This window comes from Pimephales promelas, chromosome 23 (genome assembly GCF_988280905.1).
Source record: "Pimephales promelas chromosome 23, fPimPro1.hap1.1, whole genome shotgun sequence".
Lineage (NCBI taxonomy): Eukaryota > Metazoa > Chordata > Actinopteri > Cypriniformes > Leuciscidae > Pimephales > Pimephales promelas.
Genome location: NC_142791.1, coordinates 25,370,299 through 25,393,818, shown reverse-complemented (window position 1 = coordinate 25,393,818; position 23,520 = coordinate 25,370,299). Strand labels below are relative to the sequence as shown.

The following is a 23,520-nucleotide window of genomic DNA, read 5'->3' as shown; positions in this document are numbered from 1 at the left end:
TGATTAATATTAATGAGATAAGGCTTCGCCGGATTAAGGCGAACCTACTTAATTATGATGGACATTTGATTAAACTAATCAAGATTATTTGCACGGTTGTCAGCCCTACGTAGTAAAAAATCCTAAGAAAAAAAATAAATAAATAAAAATCTGTGCCTTGGACAGATGGATAGAAAGATAGAGAACGAGATGGATTAATATGACAGATAGATATAAATAAATAAATAAATAAATAAATAAATAAATAAATAGATATAATTGTAAAGTTGGATCAAGAAGGGACGACCTTATAATGGAAAAAATTAAAAAAAAAATGTAGTTATAAATATTTAATTACTAATTACTGAACAAATTTGATAGTCAACAGAAACTGAGGTGAACGTGTTGTTGAGCAGATGCCTGAATTATTAACAATAATATCAGGTAAAAGGTCTCTCCACTCTCTAATATACAATATTTTATGGGAATTAAGAGAATTTACATTCACAGTCAGATCTTGAGGCTCAAACCCTATTCATATTTAACCACTAATATATTCTAGATTTTTCTGGCGAATGTTCAGACATATAGAGGCAATTATTTGGATAAAGATTCAGACGCACGCATTCACATGAACTTTTTTAATCTTATAAGGATAGACTTACATAATAATTATAAAAATTACTTAATGAATTAAGTAACAGGTTTTAAAATGTGTTTATACTTAAATGAAAATAAAATGAACTATCTACATGTTAAAAAAAGAGAAAAAAACAAACAGATTCAGTCCAATAGAAGCCATTTACCTATATGTGAAAGAACATGAAATTTGAACTATACATGTATCTGCAACAATCATCAAATTGCACTGCATTTTTGTCCATTCTTTTCTTTTTTTTATACAAAGTAATTAAAGAGCAACAGCATCTTAAAGGGACCATACGTTCGATTCTCTCCACGTAGTTTAAAGTGTGCATTTCCTCTAATTCTATATCTACAAGGTTGAATTAGATATGTGATATGCACACGTTAGCTCGCTCTACATATTAGATTCGTTTTTGATTTCGTCCCGATCGCATAAGGCCTGTTTCTTTGTTAAATATGGCACTCTTCATAGAAACAAATAAATTTGTCCTGTAGCAGAACAGTGGTACTGTGTCAAAAGGATATGATCCCTCAAATGCTGTTTAACACCGGTACCTTGCCTTCGATTGGCACGCCACACACAACACCAGTGCATTTGTTCTTCTAGAGCATAGCAGAAAATAAAATACTTATTGTTTTTACTTAGAAATGGATTCAAAACCAGAACCGAAACGTCACAATTAGCAACACAATAAACAGAACCTTTCATTTAGGGAACAAATAGCCGAAATAAAAAGACAGGTACACATGCATCACACTAACATACGAGAACAACTCTACTCATATCATGCAAAAAGAACGGTCTAGTTTTCGTCGTGTTTTTTCTTTTTTCTCCGTTGTAAATTTCCCACGTCGACCTGACACCAAAACACAGTACATTACTACAGTAGGTACATGTAAAAGGCCAATCCCATGAGCATGTCTTTTCTGAGGGTTTGCGTTTGCATATTGACACGTCCGTTGTCCATTTGAATAAGACACAACTCTAGTGAGTAGCGAGCTGCAGTGAGGACCCCGTACGCCTCGAAATAGTGACCTAGCTCTCGTTTGAGAAGGAAAAGTAGAACAGTCCCAGGACAACACTTTACCCCTGCGTTAAGGTCACTACATTTGTTGAGCGCCGCAGCTTTTTTTTGCCCAGCCGAGCGTGTCGCCTGCATTAAGGTTTCAAGGTCAAAACATGGAGAATCAAAAATATCTTTATGCACTTTGCTGGGTGAATCTTATGAAAAGCAGCAAGAAATGTCTAGGTCACATTTCACCCGAAAATCATTTATATATATATATATATATATCTATCTATATATATATCTATATATATATTATATATATAAAATTGTCATGCAAATGTCAAAAAAAATATTAAAATATTAAATATATACATAAATATATATATATATATATATATATATATATATATATTTATATATAATTATATATATATATATATATATAATTTTTTTTTAAACATTTTTTTTTACATTTGCATGACAATTGTTGGCAAATCGATTAATTGCATCTAACCTTTTTTTTTGTTTTTGTTTACATATGTGTGTATATATATATATATATATATATATATATATATATATATACACACACACACACACTATGTAACCAAAATTGCAATTGTATTTACATCTTCATGACAATTTCCACTTTTAAACTCAACCTCAAAATAATGATTTAAAGTATTCACACTTCATGGAAATATTTAGATTTATGCTGATAAAGAGTCAGTGTGCCTTATTACAGTATTAATGCATTACAGTAAAGGTTTGCTCACATTAGAGAATGAGAATTTCAAAGTGTTTAAATGTCATGAAAATAAAAGCAATTTCATTTGCACATTACAATGTCTATTTCTTTGTTTCGTTTGATTTCGGAGTGAAATATGACCTGAGCATTTCTTGGTGTCACCCTTCTTAGTGTTGCACATCAAATGCAGAACAGCGGATCTCTGCAACCCGTCCGCTTGAGGACAAGAGAAAAGCTCGGTGTCTCTGGAGCGGCCGAGTGTGAAGTGTTCAAACTGAAAGAAGAAACGGAGCAGCACAAAATGTTGAAATAATGCAGAACACATGTAGCTGAGAGGGCTTCTTCAAACATAGTAACATTCCTCGGAGGGGGCCTTCGAGTCAATTACAAGTCTAATGGGAACAGACAAACCTCCAGACAAAACACACATGTAAAAAAAAAAAAAAAAAAAAAAAAACGATACTGGAACCAGACAGTCAATATCGAGGCACAAACGTTTTAGGCTCGCAGAGAGGCAAAGCGATTAAAGCAAAATAACGCAAAAGTCACAGGGTGTATGGTTTGCAAAAAATTTCCTGAATACTTTCTTCATTATTGCATCAGCATTTTTCTAACTGGTATGGGATTAAATACTTTGTGCGATTAGTTTTTGTAACATCACTAAATACTTTGGGGCATCGGGTAACCGTACGATTATTAGCGCGCTAAAAAGACAAAATCGTGTGCTAAAACACAAACCCATTTCTCTACACCGTAACAATGATAATACCCAAGAGGAAATGTCCACACTACGCAATCTCATAGATGATAAGTGGGCAGCTTTTTTTTACGTTTAATGAAGCCCAAAAGTGAAATGTTAACGGTTTGTCATCATTACGCCCCCCCAAAGAAGTGCTAATTCACTGAAAACAAAACGGGACCAAAACAAGTCTCTGAATTCTTCTAAATTAGTGCTCGAGATAATAAAAGCTGCATTAGAATTTTGATGATAAACGTTTATATGTATACGTATATATATATATATATAAAATAAAAAGTAGGAAACAAAATACATAAAAACATGTCGTGGGGTTTCATTTCACACAAATGACAGCAGAGCTCGTGTGCGCAATTCTGGCGAGGGTGAGTGCATGAGGGTTAAAACTGCGAAGATATCAAGGACAGCGGGATTTCTTGTTTACAGACAAAACGGGAACATTTTCCCAGGGCACTTTCTGCCTCCACCTCCTGGCACTTTTATGCACACTTTTCTCGCTCCACATCCTTCACGGGCGGCTGTGTTTCTCACGTCTGAAATGATAAACACCTCCCAGGATAGCTTGAATTTCGGAGCTGTAACAGTCCGACAGATGTACGCTTTAACGTCCGATGCAGCCCAGAACGTAGTTACCCTAACGGCCAGACGCTACCTCCGGGCTTTTCCCGGTGAACGTGACGTCGCGCCTTCGCAATGACGAAGGAATGGGAAATGCTCGAGACGAACCTCTGAAATATGAAGCTACGTGTACGTCGGGGGATGTGATGTCCGTTCATCCTACAACAATAAGAGACACTTGACTAGTGGTAATCCACCATTCCATTTCCAGAGATGTTACGAGAAATGTTTTGAAAGAACTTTTGGCAAAAACGTTTGTGTGAATCACATGGTTACGTGAAACTCCACCCCTTCTCCGCGTCCCGCGGGGCGTGTCGCTGCCTACGATGTTTTCACCAGGTCATAGACGTAAATGTGAAAGTCGTCATCAAACTTGATGAAGTAGACGGAGGGCTTGGCTTCCACCTGATGAATAACCATGCCAGTTCGTTTAGAGCCGTCCTCTTTGGCATATTCCACCTGCTTCCCCACGAGGCTGTCCACGACCTCTCCGGGCTCACGCTCCGCAGGGGGCGAGTCGTCTGCAACGCATAGGAAAAATAATAAATATAGACATAAATGACTCTTTGAAATGATAAAAACGGCTCAAATATGGTGCACCGTTTAACTACTCGGCACACAAATCTCTGAATATAATGTAATTGTAATTGACAATTTCTAAAAACGAAAAGAAACATCAATTCGAATACATATTGGTTTTCAATTGCAAGATGCGCAGTGGAAAAGACACATGCCTTTGGTGTGAGAGACCCGGGTTCGAGTCCACTGCGAGACACCTGAGCAAGACACTTAAAGGAGTAGTTCAATTTTTCAAAATGAACGAATCTTTTTCCGAGTCAATTGGTTCGTTTCGTTCGTTGAATGAACCAAATGACTCGGAAAAAGATTTGTTCATTTTGATGAACGAGTTCGAACAGGAGAGTCACAAACGTGCGTCACAATACAGAGCAAGGGGACCATTTGAGCTTATTAAACTTAAACTTTGTTATTTATTTTTTTAATGAGCGATCGTTTCGCTTAATAAGACCCTTATTCATCGTCTGGAATCGTTTAAAGCCCTTTGAACAGATTGCACTGAAACTGTCTTTTGGACCTTGAACCGTTTGGTTCCCATTGAAGTCCATTATATGGAGAAAAATCCTGGAATGTTTATCAAAAACCTTCATTTCTTTTCGACTGAAGATGTCATCTTGGATGACATAAATTATCAGAAAAACTTTTTTTCAAAAGTGAACTACTCCTTTAACCCCTAGTTGCTCCAGAGGCGAGCGACCTCTGACATATAGTAATTGTAAGTTGCTTTGGATAGAAGCGTCAGCTAAATGAATAAAAATGTAAATGTAAAATGTAAGATTTTTTTTAATCTCTTGAAACGGCATATATATATATATATATATACACAGCATGACATTAACACCCGCCAACCACAGGTGTATTTCAGCAGTGGCGTGTAACGCAGTCACTCCTACTAGACACTTTGGCAGGATGAATTTTATATTGTTAACATTTTTAAATTGTAGTCTTTCGAGAAGGCATCTGAAACAATAAACTAAGTATAATGTCAAATGTAAATTGATATATATTAATAGTGAAATTCCTGAATCGCTTTTAATACTCATTTTCCGCAGAATCGATACACTATCGATTGCGAGTGACACACAAACCTGTCTCTCTTCACTCACTCATTTTTTTTTTCGTTGTTGCTCCGGCTAAAAAAAGTTTAATTTCTAATTTCAGTTTAATGTAACTGTATTACACCCAAAGTGTGCTCACATAAAACTGCCACATAAAAGTACTACATTTTTTAGTATTTTTCGTAGCATATTGAGCTTAAACAGTCAAATAAACATAAAATAATGTCAAAATGCCGGTCTTGGAAAGTATTCACATAAACACAGTCCGTTATGTTTTAACTGAATGTAAACAGTTGAGAAATTAAAAGCATGTTAACAGTATATGGATCTGTGAGTCAGGTCTTAAAGGGACAGCAGCTGCCAAATTATGAGATATTAAAAATATCTATATGGCAGTTTTTTCCCCATGGTATCAATGCCAGAATTGTGGCCAGTGAAAATGCTAAGTAGCTACTAGTAACTTTGGATTAGGGATGGGCAATAATTAATCGCGATTAATCGCATCCAAAATAAAAGTTTGTATTTACGTAATATACAGGGCTCCAGACTGCGACCAAATGGTCGTATTTTGCGACCAAAAATTGAGAGTGTGCGACTGAATTTTACATCCAGTCGCACATGTGCGACCAGTAAATTTGCCACACGTTAAACCAGTGTTGTAGTACTCGAGACTCGGACTCGGTCTCGAGTCCATATTTTAATGGTCTTGGTCTTGGTCTTGTCATGGACTCGTGTGCATTTGGACTCGGAATTGACTCGTACTCGAACATTTTTTTTTTTAGGACTCGGACTTATTCCCGAGTCCACTCGAGTTCAATTCAAAATATTTTTCATGATTATTAATGTATGTTAATAAAATATTTCTTTAAATTGATTGACACATCCAGTGATTTTCTAGTGCGCAGATTCAGATTATTTTATTTCATGCCATGTCAGCAGTCAGAGCTATTTTCATGGCAAAAATTCATTTACAAAAATACAAACATCATATAAATACAACAAAAACAAAACAAATATAAACAAGAAGTCATATTATACAATATATTTTTTTAAATTAACATATGATAAAAAATCCAGAACCTTTTCAGGCATAATCTCATTAAATATGTCCTTCAAAGAAGTAACTTCATAAAAGAGCCTTCTACTTGCGTTAAGTCCAGGACAATCTAATAAAAAATGTTTGACAGATAAAGGAATTTTACAAAACATACATAAAGTTGGGTCTTCACCTTTAAGCAAAAAAGCATGGGTCAAACTTGTATGACCCATACGGCATCTGGTGTAGACCACTTGATCAAATCTAGTTTTAAAATTGGTAAAAGGTCTGTTTGTTATTTCCGGATGAGTTTCATACAGCTTATTATTCTTGCACATATTCCACTCTTCTTGCCACTTATTTAAAATATATCGATTAATAATCGGCCTGATGTCTGATGGAGGAATTTGACAATCATTCACTTCCTGATTAAGAGCTTCCTTAGCAGCGGCATCAGCTCGTTCATTTCCTGAAAGTCCAACATGTCCTGGAACCCAGCAAAAAATAATACTGAAGAACTGATTTTGTAGATTATCCACTTTGGTTAAAATGCAATCCACTAAAGGGTGATCAATTTTTAAAGTATCCATTGCTTGAAGGCAAGATTTAGAGTCTGTAAAAATTATAGCATTTTTTTGTGGTGTATTTTCAATATACTCCAAAGCTAAAAGTAAAGCACGTGCTTCAGCAGAGAAGATTGAGCATTGTTTTGGAATGCGGATTCCATAGCATTGATGTCCAGTCACCATTGCTGCCGTTACACTATTTTCCACCTTCGAACCATCTGTGAATATAGGTACGTGAACAGGGAATTGGCTTCTTATGTCCAAATATTGATGTCTATATACATTTGGATGAGTCACTCCTTTCCTCTGATTAGTCAAATCCAAATTGATATTCGGCTTCTTTAAGTTCCATGGAGATACAGAATTGAATTGTATTTGATTTAAATTGTTTAAATTTATATTCAAATTCTCCAAATGTGGTTTAATACGGATACCAAAGGATCTGATGCTTTTAGGTTTTTCTAGTGCGCAACTGCGCATGACAAATTGTAATAAAATTACTTTTAACACCAACTACTATGTGGCCTTTTTACATTAAACTGATCATATTTTTTAAACTCTAAGTAAATTCAGTAAAAAAAAAAAAAAAAAGGATTTCTCTAAGTAAATAAAAGTAAATTAGGTAATCAACCCTCACTGGTCTCGGTCTGGACTCGGACTCGACCGTCTCTGGTCTCGGACTCGACTCTTTCTGGTCTCGGTCTGGACTCGGACTCGAGTGAGGTGGTCTCGACTACAACACTGCGTTAAACGCATGGTAAAGCGTGGAAGAGGCGCGTCAATGAATCTGTGACAAGAATAGCGCGCGTAAACGTTTGTGGGAAGGAGACGGAAACAAATATCACAACCTGATGTGCGTCTGAGCAATCAGCGATCTATCGACTCTTTAGTCGTTACCTAGCAACGAATGCAAACAAAATGAAAGTGGAACGAAAATACGCCACTCATGTATGATTAGGACCGTGGAGCTGCAGCAGCGATCAGAACCATTGACAAAATAAAGCCCCGAACTTTCCAGTCGCGGGCCGATCTCGCTCACGCAACACTGTTACTAGGAGAGCCAGTGAAGAAATCCATTGAATTCGCCTCAGAATTAATAACATTAACACCACGAGATCCAGTGAACACTCCGATTCGACACAGAGTTCTGTTATAAACCATATCAGATCAAACAGCGCTGACGTGGAAACCAGGAAAAATAAAAGTAGTGAAAGGTTTCCACGCTTTCACTACTTTTATTAATTAATATTAAGACATTATAAATGATAAAAACTAAAGTTAATTTCATCTACACCCTAAATTAAGCTTAGTGATTTATTGTTAGCCCCAGTGCTACCAGATTTTTTTTTTTTTTTTTTTTTATATATAGAACTGTGAGTTCTCATTTGAGGTGATTCTGCCCTCAACTTTGGGTCTGGAGCCCTGTGAAGTTAAAATAAAACAGCATATCATAATGTTAAGTCTATTTATTGTTAAAGAATTTGTCAGTATTACAGTTATTTTGTGGGAAATTTGAATAATTGCATTGCAAGCTTATTTAAGGTGTGCCCCTAAATTTTTTGCTTGCGCACCTAAAATTTTCAGTCAGGGGCAACAGCGCTCCTAGTAAAAAAAGTTAGTCTGGAGCCCTGATATATGTGTGTGTGGTGTGTATAATTATTTTATACACACACATGCATGTATATATTTAAGAAATATTTGCATGTATATACTTTATATATATTTATACATAATTAATATTATGTATAAATATAAATATTTGATATATTAAGAACACATTTTTCTTAAATATATACATGCATGCGTGTGTATTTATATATACAAAATAATTATACACACCACACACACATATCATGTAAACACAAACTTTTATTATGGATGCGATTAATCGTTGCCCATCCCTATTTTGAATAACCACCAGCCACAGTGGTTGGAAAGGAAAAAAGTTTGTTTTTGTATGTATGTATATACAAGCATTTTATCAGACATGAGCAACTCTTAAAATATCTATTTTGCCATCATCCACTGAAAAACCCATAATGCTCCATCACTGCTATTAACAGTTCATTTAGAGATTTCAAATAGTCAAATTTAAAGACCAGTTAACATCACCAGCACTGCAAAAACACTCACTAGAGTCTGGCATGATCCTCAGATCTCCGTCTTTATAGTCGTCGAGCAGCTGATACATGTAGAGCACAGGGTCTTTCTCATACGTGATGTAAAACCACGTGTTCATGATGGGTGCCCGGGCCAGAACCATTCCCCTCCACTCGTTCTTAGTGCCGTCCTCCGTCTCGAACATGTGCTCCACAGCTTTGCCGATCATGGTGTCGGCCAGGTGGGCGTCGCTGATGCGTGTCGAGGCTGAAAGATGTGCGAGAAAGCAAGACACACGATGAGCGGCAGGATCGGAAACATCATCCACGGCAGTAAATCTGGGAACAATAATTCACTCAAAAAGCAAGGCTCGAGTTTATGAGTGCACGTGCATGAAAATAAGCCAATCCACATTCAAAAGTCATCCGATGTCAGAGATACTGAAGACGTATTGAGCTTTAGTGCTCATGTTGGAGAGAATCCAGCATATATATATATATATTAAATATTAGGTGATGGATATTTTGTGATTGAGAAGAATATTTAATATGATCAATATGAGTGCAACATTTTAAAAATATTCATATAATAAATTCACTTTCACACATTTAGCCCTAACACACAAGCAAGAAGTATTCAAATTACGAGTACAGCATTTAAAATATATCAATATGATATAATAATTAAATAAAATGTATTTTCGGCTCATCACTGGCCGACTGTTAATTAGTCATTAATAATTCACTACATTCATTATTTATGAATATTAGTCATTACCGTAGTTAACATGAACTAAGAATGAACAATACTACTTCAGCATTTATTAATCTTAGTTAATATTAATTTCAACAAGAATAGTAGAGTTAGAGAATAGTTCAGAACCGTGAAATCCAATGTAAGTTGCTTTGGATAAAAATACGTAAATGTAACACTTACTAATACTTTATTAAAATCAAAAGTCTTTAATGTTAAGATTAGTTAATGCTCGGTAAACTAACACAAATGAACAGCTGTATTTTTATGAATTAACACTAACATGTTTTTGCGGCTCATTGTTAGTTTATGTTAGTTAATACATTCATTTATGAAGCTTAATGGAAAGTGTTACCGTCTGCTGTCAATAAAATGAAATCAAACAGACGCACCTTGTCTGTCTGGCAAAACCTCGAGTCCTTGCACCCTCTCGTCTTTATGCAGCTCCAGGCCGTAGACGCAGTCAAAGCCGTCATATTTAATCAGGTAGAGCGAGGGGTTGACGGGCACCTGGTCTAACACGGTCCCTTTCCACTGCGACGCCGCGCCGCTGCCCTCCTTCCAGATGTGCTGGATACGGCAGCCCACGATGTTACGCCTGGGCTGAGCCACTGCTTTGGTGGGCCCTACACTGGTCTTGTGTTTCCTGTGAATCATCAGATATCAGCATTAACATCCGTTTACTGACACATTTCACATTTTTAAATGTTGAATTCTGAACTAGTTTAAAGGTGAAGCGAGTCATTTCAACAAAACATCAACACAGAAAGAACAAAACATCAACACACAAAGACGACAACAAAACATCAACACACAGAAAGAACAAAACATCAACACACAAAGACGACAACAAAACATCAACACATAGAAAGACGACAACAAAACATCAACACAAAAAGACGACAACAAAACATCAACACATAGAAAGAACAAAACATCAACACACAAAGACGACAACAAAACATCAACACACAGAAAGAACAAAACATCAACACACAGAAAGAACAAAACATCAACACAAAAAGACAACAACAAAACATCAACACACAGAAAGACGACAACAAAATATCAACACAAAAAGACGACAACAAAATATCAACACAAAAAGACGACAACAAAATATCAACACAAAAAGACGACAACAAAATATCAACACAAAAAGACGACAACAAAACATCAACACATAGAAAGAACAAAACATCAACACACAAAGACGACAACAAAACATCAACACACAGAAAGAACAAAACATCAACACAAAAAGACGACAACAAAACATCAACACAAAAAGACGACAACAAAACATCAACACATAGAAAGAACAAAACATCAACACACAAAGACGACAACAAAACATCAACACACAGAAAGAACAAAACATCAACACACAAAGACGACAACAAAACATCAACACACAGAAAGAACAAAACATCAACACACAGAAAGAACAAAACATCAACACAAAAAGACGACAACAAAACATCAACACACAGAAAGACGACAACAAAACATCAACACAAAAAGACAACAACAAAACATCAACACACAGAAAGACGACAACAAAATATCAACACAAAAAGACGACAACAAAATATCAACACAAAAAGACGACAACAAAATATCAACACAAAAAGACGACAACAAAATATCAACACAAAAAGACGACAACAAAATATCAACACAAAAAGACGACAACAAAATATCAACACAAAAAGACGACAACAAAACATCAACACACAGAAAGACGACAACAAAACATCAACACAAAAAGACGACAACAAAACATCAACACACACAAAGACGACAACAAAATATCAACACAAAAAGACAACAACAAAACATCAACACAAAAAGACGACAACAAAACATCAACACACAGAAAGACGACAACAAAACATCAACACAGAAAGAACAAAACATCAACACACAAAAAGACGACAACAAAACATCAACACATAGAAAGAACAAAACATCAACACAAAAAGACGACAACAAAACATCAACACACAGAAAGAACAAAACATCAACACACAGAAAGACGACAACAAAATATCAACACATAGAAAGAACAAAACATCAACACACAGAAAGACGACAACAAAACATCAACACACAGAAAGACGACAACAAAACATCAACACACAGAAAGAACAAAACATCAACACACAAAAAGACGACAACAAAACATCAACACATAGAAAGAACAAAACATCAACACAAAAAGACGACAACAAAACATCAACACACAGAAAGAACAAAACATCAACACACAAAAAGACGACAACAAAATATCAACACATAGAAAGAACAAAACATCAACACAAAAAGACGACAACAAAACATCAACACACAGAAAGACGACAACAAAATATCAACACAAAAAGACGACAACAAAACATCAACACAAAAAGACGACAACAAAACATCAACACATAGAAAGAACAAAACATCAACACACAAAGACGACAACAAAACATCAACACACAGAAAGAACAAAACATCAACACACAAAGACGACAACAAAACATCAACACATAGAAAGACGACAACAAAACATCAACACAAAAAGACGACAACAAAACATCAACACATAGAAAGAACAAAACATCAACACACAAAGACGACAACAAAACATCAACACACAGAAAGAACAAAACATCAACACAAAAAGACGACAACAAAACATCAACACATAGAAAGAACAAAACATCAACACACAAAGACGACAACAAAACATCAACACACAGAAAGAACAAAACATCAACACACAAAGACGACAACAAAACATCAACACACAGAAAGACGACAACAAAACATCAACACATAGAAAGACGACAACAAAACATCAACACAAAAAGACGACAACAAAACATCAACACATAGAAAGAACAAAACATCAACACACAGAAAGACGACAACAAAACATCAACACACAGAAAGAACAAAACATCAACACACAAAGACGACAACAAAACATCAACACATAGAAAGAACAAAACATCAACACACAAAGACGACAACAAAACATCAACACATAGAAAGACGACAACAAAACATCAACACAAAAAGACGACAACAAAACATCAACACAGAAAGACGACAACAAAACATCAACACAGAAAGAACAAAACATCAACACACAGAAAGAACAAAACATCAACACACAAAGACGACAACAAAACATCAACACATAGAAAGACGACAACAAAACATCAACACAAAAAGACGACAACAAAACATCAACACACAGAAAGACGACAACAAAATATCAACACAGAAAGAACAAAACATCAACACAGAAAGACGACAACAAAATATCAACACAGAAAGAACAAAACATCAACACAGAAAGACGACAACAAAACATCAACACAGAAAGAACAAAACATCAACACACAGAAAGAACAAAACATCAACACACAGAAAGAACAAAACATCAACACACAGAAAGAACAAAACATCAACACACAGAAAGAACAAAACATCAACACACAAAAAGACGACAACAAAACATCAACACAAAAAGACGACAACAAAACATCAACACACAGAAAGAACAAAACATCCACACACAAAGACGAAAACAAAACATCAACACACAGAAAGAACAAAACATCAACACACAGAAAGAACAAAACATCAACACAAAAAGACGACAACAAAACATCAACACACAGAAAGACGACAACAAAACACCGCATCCATATGGTATTGGTCGGGATAGTCAAACAGATTCCATCTCAAACAGAAAGTATTTTAATATCTAAAATCCATAAATCCAATTAAAATAAATAAATGCACACGTACGTTTTAATCTTTAGTAAATAATTTTATGCTTCACCTAATATTTAACTCTGATATAATGATGATCATTAAATTCATAATTGTTCATTTATCATTAATATACACTAAACATTTAAAAGAAATCAAAATAATATATTATAATATAATAATTAAATTTAAATTCAGCCCTAAAACACAAGAATATAATAAAAATATGCTTAACTGAATATTTAACTCTGGTAATGATGATTATTAAATTAACAGATGTTTTATTTAATATGAACAATGAGCTAAAAAGATGATACGAATAAATAATAATTAAAATTCATACTCACAATTCTTTGAAACACAAGTAAAATAAAAAAACACACACACTTTACCTAATAGTTCCCTCTGATAATGATAAATGTTAAATTAATAAATGTTATATTTACTATGATCAATGTAATATTTATTAATTTAATATTTATCATTATCAGAGGTAAATATTAGGTAAAGTGTGTGTGTTTTTTTATTTTAAAATTAATATAAAAATATATAATAAATTCACAGATTAAGCACCAAAAAATAAATCTGAAAATTATAACTATTAAATTCATTAATGTTATATTTATAATGATCAATAGGTGTAACATTTAAAAATATATATATATATTCAGTTTCATATTCATATTCAGCCTTAAAACACAAGAAAATAAAAAAATATTCTTAACCTAATATATAAATCTGACAATGATATTTTATTTATTATGATCAGTATTTGTGTAGTATTTAAAAATAATTCATATAATAAAATAATATAATAATATCATTAATATCCAGACATTAAAAGATTAGTTCACCTCAAAATAACCATTTCCTGATAATTTACTCACCCCAATCCCCAATGTCTTTCTTTCTTCAGTGGAAAGGAAATTAAGTTTTTTGAGGAAAACATTTCCAGATTTTTCTAGGGTCTTATTTAACGAAACAATCAAAAAAAGTGTACCTTTTAACCAAAATTGTTCATATGGTGCTGGTCTGCGATTACTTCAGCCTACGTCCAGCGTGACCTTTCCAACTTGATTAGGTAATGCGCAGACCAGCACAAGACGAACAACTGTGGTTAAAAAGTATATAGACAGAAAAAGAAAATGGCCGATCATTTTGCTAGATGAGACCCTATTCTTATCAGCTGGGATCGTGCACAGTCCTTGGAAACCACATTGATTTGAACTTCAACAATTTGGTCCATTGTGTGGAGAAAAATCCAGAAATGTTTTCCACAAAAACCTTAATTTCTTTTCCACTGAAGAAAGAAAGACATGAACATCTTGGATGGCATTGGGGTGAGTAAATTATCAGGAAATGTTCATTTTAAGGTGAACAAATCCTTTCAGCAAAAACAAATAAAACAATTATCTTTCACCCAATATTTAACTCTCATATTGATCAAATGAATGATTATAAATCAGTGTAGAATTGTAAAAATACTAATATAGCAAATAACACTTACTTATGAGAATTCTTTTTCTTCATCATATTTGCAGAGACTCCAGGATGCCCTTCGATCACAGAGACAGCAAATACAGTTCATATTAAAAGCAGATTTCAGACGATGATCGTCAAGAGGGTCATCCAAAATGAAGCATCCAATCAAAGGCGTTCTAACCTGCATCAGCTCTGGATCTCTGGGCCGCGTTCTTCCCGAATGGGGTCTTCATTCATCGGTGTGTGGGGGAGCAGCCGGGCTGCCACACTAGGGTGAAAATATCCTCTTACTCTTTCGGATGAATGAAAGAGTACTAGGGGAAAGGGAGAGGGGGGATAAACCTAAAGGGGGCAGTCAAAAAAAAACAAAAGCCGCTGGCATGTAATATGGTTCCCCCCGATGCCCCGATGGGTCGTGCCAGGCCACTCAGGGCCCGCGCAGATGGGTACTGATCCAGACCTCCTTTGGAAGGGCTTCAGCAACCTAAAAAAGAAAGAAATATAATATAAGAACCCCAGCATAAACATGTACAAATCACTCAGGGAATGTAAACGGTCATATTTTAACTTCCCAGTAGCCGAAGTAGCGAGCGAAGAATCTCCACGTTAATGAGCCATAAGAGTCAAATTGCATGTGATTTTTCTTTGTGAAGAATGTTGGGAACCGAAACTTCCATTATATGGACAAAAAAATACAATGCAAGTCAATGGGAACAGGACAGTTTAGTTACCAACATTCTTCACAATATCTACTTTTGCGTTTCACAGAAGAAAGTCAGTCAGTCATAAAAGTTTGGAACGACATGAAGGCGAGTTAATTATGAAAAAGTTTTTTTTTTGGATGGTCTATCCTTTTAAGTGAAATATTTTTCAGACTAAAGGCCTGTTCAGACCGGGACGAATTTCGTGCGCGATATTCGCCAACGTTTAACACCTTAATACGCCACGCGTAAAAGCGTAATTTTTTTTTAAAAACGCCTCAGATTCGTTTCTTTGGTTTGACGCGCCGCGTCAAAAACTATCCGACCAATGAGATTGGTGCTTTTGCTCATGTAGTTACAGAAGTTACAGTAACAACTTCTGAAGTTACAGTAAAACACAACTTGGGGGCACTCAAACACAAAACGGTCTTACCGAGCACACATACATAACTGCGAAGAAGATATACGCCACCGTCTACACTGCCGGAAGACGAGAAAGATGCAAGGCAAGATATCTATGGGCAAGATGAATGTTGAGCTGCTGGTCTCGTTGGTCTTGGAGCATAAAGAGCAGTATTTTACTGTTTTACATTAAGCGCCATCTAATGTCAGAGAATGAATTTGCATGTTCACTCAGCTCATCATTTTGTGTGAACACAAAAAACGCGTTGAAAAACGCTGACGAATAACGCGTGCTGATATTCGTCCCGGTGTGTACGGGGCTTTAAGGGTGTATTCACAGGGGTTGCACGACTACTGATTTTTGCAAGTTGATTTCTTATCAAAAAAAATAAAAAAAATACTAGACTACTCGTGGTTCATGCTACTGTAACTGAAAAGACAAGAAATAGATCTTATCAATAAATGTTTATTAATTCGTAGCCCAATGCAACAATTGCATAAGTAAACTCAAAACATTATAATTATGACATTACATATTTTAATGTTCAATTTCAAATGTAGGCGTGCGGCAAGCGTGCTCATAATGGAAGTGAAGCGGCTATGTACGGTGACCAAGAGAGCTCAACGAGCTGCACCTGAAGAAAACACATGCAAATAGAAAAACACCCACACATTAAGAAAACACCTTCATCAGTTTCACAACAAGTGTGTGCTCCAAAAACTCACAACACAACCAAACACAAAAACGCGCTGTAAATGGCATTTGAATTCATTTATGATTAACGAACATTGCACACTCGAGTAGTCGATTGTTTCCGACAGCGCCAACTATTGGTTGAAGTAGTTGATCTCTTGACTAGTCTGTGCAAGCCCTAATTCACAGCTATCTAATTTGGTTCGAATGAATCAAACTCAAGTTAATTTCCCCCTTGGTGCGGATCTTTTGGGCAGGTGTGAATACGGCAATCGCACTCGTGTGCGGACCAAACAACCATACAGAGACCCAGCTGAAGAGGTGGGCTCGGTCCGGGTCCAAACGAACTCTGAGACTGGTACCGATCGAATTTCTGTCCAATGAATGGATGACCTTAACATGTGGTTTTGTTTACAAATATTGGTGGCAGTGTGAAAGCAAACCACAGCAAACAAAAAAAAAATCTATATTGCGTTTAGGGATGTCCGGGCCCGATCACGTGGTTTCAGACTCGATCGGAATCGGATGTTACCTCCCGATCTGGACTCGGATATACGTCATGTATATATATATTCTCAGTATTTTTAACACATCTATAGCTATGCGGAGGCACAGAGTGGCCTGTGACACACTGGCTGCGTGGCGTATGCATCTGAGCTGCGAGGTGTGTCCGTTTTTATTTCGGCTCCCATGTTAACAGGTTAGAGCTTGCAGACTGCCCGAGTGAGCCGCGTGGAAAACGTGTGCATGCTAGAAATAGAACCGAAGCCTATTTTTCACGCGACACACAAGCGTTGGAGGCGTTTCCAGGTGAAATAGAAAAGGAAAAGATGTTATATGTTATTTTGTACACGAATACATATTAATAAATGAAATGTTGATGGTTGAAAGTCTAGGTTGATAAATTCTGATAAAAAAAAAAAAATCAATTTTCAAATATTGCACCTGTCAATACAGAACAAAATATTCTGTGGTCTATTTTGCTGTCAATACTGCTTAACATTATAAAGTTGATGACAACAACATTACCATAGCAAACTGTGAGATAAACTTGGGATCTCAAGAGGTGGAAAGAAAAAGGCTACATTTAACACAACAAACCTGATACAGCACCTCAAAAACAAACACCCGACACAATTCAGCAAGTTTACCCAGGCAACCCAGCCGAAGACGAGTCGGCTCGCTGCAGGAGAGTTTGAAGAGGACAGAAAAATGCCTCTTGACTGTGAGAATCCGCAGGACATCACAGCCAAGATACTGTAGCACAAATGATCATAATGAGTGCTATTTGTTTACATATTATTAGACTTTTTTATATATATATATATATATACTTTTGCGCTAAAGTCCAAAAGTGAAGAATGGATCTATTTATGCACCAGCGGTCCCCCATCCAAATGTATATTCCATGATACATGTGTACTGTGAATCTTATGCCATGCCAGCTATATTTCTCTATTTCCTTTCTCTATAGATGATATAAAGGCTTTAGGGGAGTGATGGACATGTATATTGTACCATCCAGGATATCACATTTGGGTGTTGTGAATTGCACTTTTTGATTTCAATAAAAAATAAAAAAAAAGTAAAAAAAAAATTTTAAAAAATGAAGTGATCACAGAAGTGATCTGTTCGTTAACAGAGTTGTCTAATGTTAAAATAAGGCGAATTAAATAAAAAATAAGGAACATCCTGGAATCTGTTTTTTTTTGTGTATATATTATAGAAGTATCAAATCGGGACTCGGTATTGATAGATACTCAAAATCAAATGACTCTGACTCGGACTGACTGACTCCTGCACATTTTAAATTAAGATTCTAGTTTTTAATGCAATCCACCAATCAACTGGGTGAACCATGACGATATCTATTACTTAAACGTTTTACCCTATTCATCTGAGGTGTCTTGCTTTAAATGTCGATGCATTTATTTAACTGCTCCTGACACTCAAAATACCAAAGACAGCAGATCAGCCATGCCATGAGACTTGCATTATTCAGGAAGCCAAGCAGACGCTGTTATACAACACAACAGGAGTACGCTACAAGCACAGGGAGCTTGGGGCTTCCTTACACGACGTCGTTCTACCAGAGCGTCCGACTAAATCAAAACCAGACCGCGTGTTTAATACAACAGTCCATTGCACACGAACATAACCTAGTACAATCCAACTGCAACATGCTTTAATGCACGAAAATACTCTTTTCCAACACAGCTGGACTCAAATAATAACACTGCATCCATTTTCAATTTTACAATCTGTATCTCCAATGAAAATAACGAGCATTTACAGTTCAAGGTCAGTCCTCCTTTTTCACAGCATGCTGCCATGTTACTGTTAGATAAAGGTGGTGAGATGATGCCAAAGTTTTTGTCACTCGAACTGAGCAAAGCCTTTCCTCAATATATTTACAATATCCTTTAAGTTTCTCTCATACAAACTCTTTTTAAAGCAAATTTTACTTCCAAGTCTTTATTGTAATTTTCATTATTTTCAAAGGTGGTTGTCGTTAGATTCTTACTCAGTATTTTTGCTGTATTACATTGATTTATTTTACTTCATTGCAACATTTTAATCTAAATCAGCATCAATTAAAGGCAACACATCTAATTCCGTCATGATGCATAATACTCTATATATTAAGTAATGATTATCTAGGTGGAAAATTTGTTTTATTTATGGCTAAAGTGTACATTTATGATAATGAATTTCCAGTATGTCAAAATCTTGGCTATAACTGAACTCAGTCTTGCGGTGTTGAACACCTGCACATGGATGATAGAGCAATTCTGTATGCATTTCCCAGCATACCAGAATCTAATATATTTTAGCTGTAGAGGCAAAAGTACTGAGCTGTATCAAATGTTGGTCATAATGGCAGCTTTAGACAATGCTCAATGCAATTGAAGAGAGGAAATTTACAGCTCAATGACGCAGAAAAATTAAGTTATTGAACAGTATTCACAACATGATGGGATTAACCAAGTGAAAGGATAGAAAAAAAAGGATAGTTTTAGAAAAGAAAAGCGTATGTATTTGCGTGTATACTAGAGTTGCAGAGTCAAGAAGACCACCACACGAACCGAGACCGAATCAAGACCAAGATCAGCACTCTCCTCAAAATCATCTAAAAGATCCATACTTTCTGAGAAATGTCTTAACTAGAATAACAAGACACCATACAGAGCTTTTACCAATCAAATCGCTAACACGAACTTTAATATTTGTGGTGTGGAGGTGTCACAGAAGTTGCATCTGAATTGGTACGACTACACCTGGATAAATAATGTTGAGATTAATGTTTAAAAAATACATAGAAATACTGTATGATGGAACAACAAAATGTTAGGCCTACTTGTAAATATGAAACAAAACACTTACTGAGTATCATTTATTCAACCGATTTGTTCAAAGCAGCTGATTCATTGAATAACGAAACACCAGTAGAAAACGCACAACAGTTCTGCTATGGATTCGTCTGGAACCATTTTCATTGTTGAAATATCAAAAACTTGTCTAAAATGGTGTATAAAATGTGTCCCTAAATATTAACTTCTTGTTTATTGAATGTTTGTACAATTTTATGTTTGCAATTGTGCTCACATCAGCTCTCTTATGATATTGCTTAATAATATCCTACATTACAACATAAAAAACAAGATCTCATACAAGTACTTTTTGGCAATCATATCTTGAATTTGGGGGGCATTTGTATGAATTCGACTGAGTAAATCCTGCATTGATTTAAAACCCGGCACAACAGTAACAAAATAAATCACATCGGAAATAAGTTATGGATTGCATTTTAAGCAGTAAGTTTGAATCAAATCACATTAATGATGTTAAAAAATAAATAAAATAAAAAAATCAGACAATGCACCAGCAATTAAATGATATCCTCGCAGATGGGGTCTTGAGATAAAGACCAATAAATGCAGTCGAGACGGAGACAACGATGTTTCTGAATGGTTGGTTAACGTAACGTCACTTTGATCTATTTTTTTATGTACTAGCAGGATAGAGAAGTGAGATACGAACGCTGTGTTTACTGATACGTTAGTTTATTGACAGATTGACGTTACAACTAATGGTCATGATATATTAATATAAAGGTTATAATATTAATATAAAGATTAATAAAACTTTACACACTTCTTCTGGAGGTGCAGAGGGAACATAAAATCGATTATTTTTTCAGATTATTAAACCAGCTCATACTGACCCTCATTTAAGAAGTCTGCGATAAATGATTCACGCAAAAATGAAAGCATTGACGTTGAACGTGGGGAATATTCCCTTCGAAAACAAAACTCAGCCACTGCGTCTTCAGCGGTTCGGATTTAGGAACATCAAAATGACTGAGTTCGTTATTACACCAAAGAACAGAACAACACAATCGCTTAGACGCCATTTTGCTCCAGCGTATCAACAATGGTGGACTACAGTCTAGCTCGCTCAGGGCGGGTCTGTGTTGAAACGCTGCTGTCAATCAACAATCCTGGGAGGGGCGTCCGACCGTGTGACGTCAAACGGTCGAACGGCTCGATTTGAGGCAGGGGAAAACATATAATGAGATTAAAACAAAAACACTGGATGGATTTTTATCATTGTATGATGGTTTGGTACAGGCACTGCCAATACACATTTCAGTACAATCAACTTGTAAAAGTACATGTCCCATTATATGACCCCTTTAAGACCTGTCTTGAGTACTACAACACTAATATATACATGCACAGAAATGTTGCCTTTTATAAATGACCTATGTTCTTGTCCAGCTATCCAACTGTTGTACATAACCATACTTTTACACACATACAAAATAAATATGATTAAGTTTAGCTTTTTTATAACAATAATATTATAAATCAGAACCCAAATTAAAGGCTTAAATCAAACCGACCCATTCTCCAGCACTTAAACCCACCGCAGTGCCTGTTTCTCTGCTGTAATCTCTTCTTTACAAGCCTAATTGATCAATTAATCCTCCAGAGGTGCCCTACAAAACTCTTCAGGAGACTGTCATGAAATACAAATGAACCGCCGCCCCCTTCCAAACAAAACCCTAGAATGATACATGTCATTGTTCCTCATGGAAATTCAGCAGACTTTCTCAATGCAACCTGATCATTGAGCATCAGATGAGACTAATGAATTCAAGACCTTACATTTCAAACTGGCCAGAACCTTCAACAATGCAGTGAGATCACTTGGCCAGATTGGGTTTCAGTGCTGCCATTAACAAGCAAGATGACAAGCAGCACTGCAAGTTGTCTAGTTATAGTGAAAATTGGAAAAATACACACACATGAATATTGCATCTGGGCTTGCAAGTGTTTGTAAGCATCCTTTTAAAGAAAAAAAGCATTCCAGATAATAGCTAACTGGCAGTCTGAAGAGATCATCACATAACAAAAACACAGTATTCAGCCATTAAACAACCAACACAAGTCCAACATAAACAATAAACGCACGTTTTATTAATAAAAATCGCAATTTGTCATTAAAAATATTCGAATCCATCTAGCTAACCGACTCAATTTCGCTAACTATCCTCGTTAAACACTACAAATTCTTCACAAACGCAGCCAGATGTATTATTTGAAATGCTACGACGGCACCCAAGATGGATATAAAGCCAGAAAACAGCCAGGAATGATAAAAACCGTGTTATTTGTGTGACTAAACGCAGTGCAATAGCTTATAGCTCGACTCAGCTCAACGGCTCCAGCCGCCATTTTGGCTCAAGCTCTTATTTACAATCCCGCAGCAGAAACAAAGGAAGCCCAAGAAACGCATTTTCAACAGAACCGTCTGAATCAAGCGTCCCTACAGCTCGCCCCCAAAACCCCCTTACTGCCTCCACTGCAGATTTGAGCTCAATCTTGTCGCATTTCGCCTTTTATTCAAGTGCAATGCATAAATGTGGCATTTATGGCATGGGTGCTCGCTTACCCCGGGTTTATTATAGAAATTCACGCATATTGCGGCATAAAGAATATTTCCACTCCAGCTCTGCCTTACTGTGTGTTCAATGAGAAGCGTTTGATGAGCGCAGGCGGCCCCGAATGCGGCCGAGCTCTTTCCCTCCCCTCCCCCGCTGCCACATAGTGCTCCGCCATCGAACACGGTTGGCGCTGCGCGGGAAACCTTCCTGCCAAATAGTGCGCTGCCGACCGTTTCCCATCGTTTTTCTTCGGTCGCTTTCGGTTCGACTCGGCGGGGATGTGAGCGCATGCGCAAGCACTGCGACATGACTGTCCCCTTCAAAAATCCACTGACAATAGACAATAAAGTCTGTGATATTATGGGCTGGATGGTGCTACACTTTATATGAAAATGAGTTTATAAATTCACTAATGGCCCAGGGAGTCTGTTTTATATGGAATGAAGTGCTGTGTAGTTTTTTTTTCCCTTCTTGAGAAATAAATATGATAAATGAACTAAAAATAGCAATATGGACAATGTGAAATATTATGTTGTTTATTAAGATTTGAAGTGAGTTAACAAGATGCACTTCCTCTTTGCTTACGTGGATTTTATATAAATGTATCGGATATTGTAAATTATAAGCTAACAGTGGGAAATTGAATGACTTTCACTTTTATATGGGACCCTAAA

General features: G+C 36.0%; 1 protein-coding gene and 1 long non-coding RNA gene across 3 annotated transcripts in view; one reads left to right on the top strand and one right to left on the bottom strand.

Annotated features, from left to right (window-relative positions):
- Window positions 1-23,520, top strand: part of LOC148969471 (uncharacterized) — a 364,565-nt gene that overhangs the window by 69,104 nt on the left and 271,941 nt on the right. The window lies entirely within an intron of this gene.
- Window positions 606-23,027, bottom strand: spina (spindlin a). 2 transcript variants are annotated; one of them, XM_039671386.2, is made up of 6 exons: window positions 22,924-23,027; window positions 15,281-15,583; window positions 15,125-15,173; window positions 10,239-10,492; window positions 9,127-9,360; window positions 606-4,278 (listed from the first exon to the last, which is right to left on the bottom strand). In XM_039671386.2, the coding sequence occupies exons 2-6, from the start codon at window positions 15,330-15,332 to the stop codon at window positions 4,079-4,081; spliced, it is 789 nt and encodes a 262-aa protein (XP_039527320.1). In that variant the 5' UTR covers window positions 15,333-15,583; window positions 22,924-23,027; the 3' UTR covers window positions 606-4,078. The 2 variants fall into 2 exon arrangements, with proteins under 2 accessions (XP_039527320.1, XP_039527319.1); XM_039671385.2 differs by having other exon boundaries at window positions 22,855-23,013.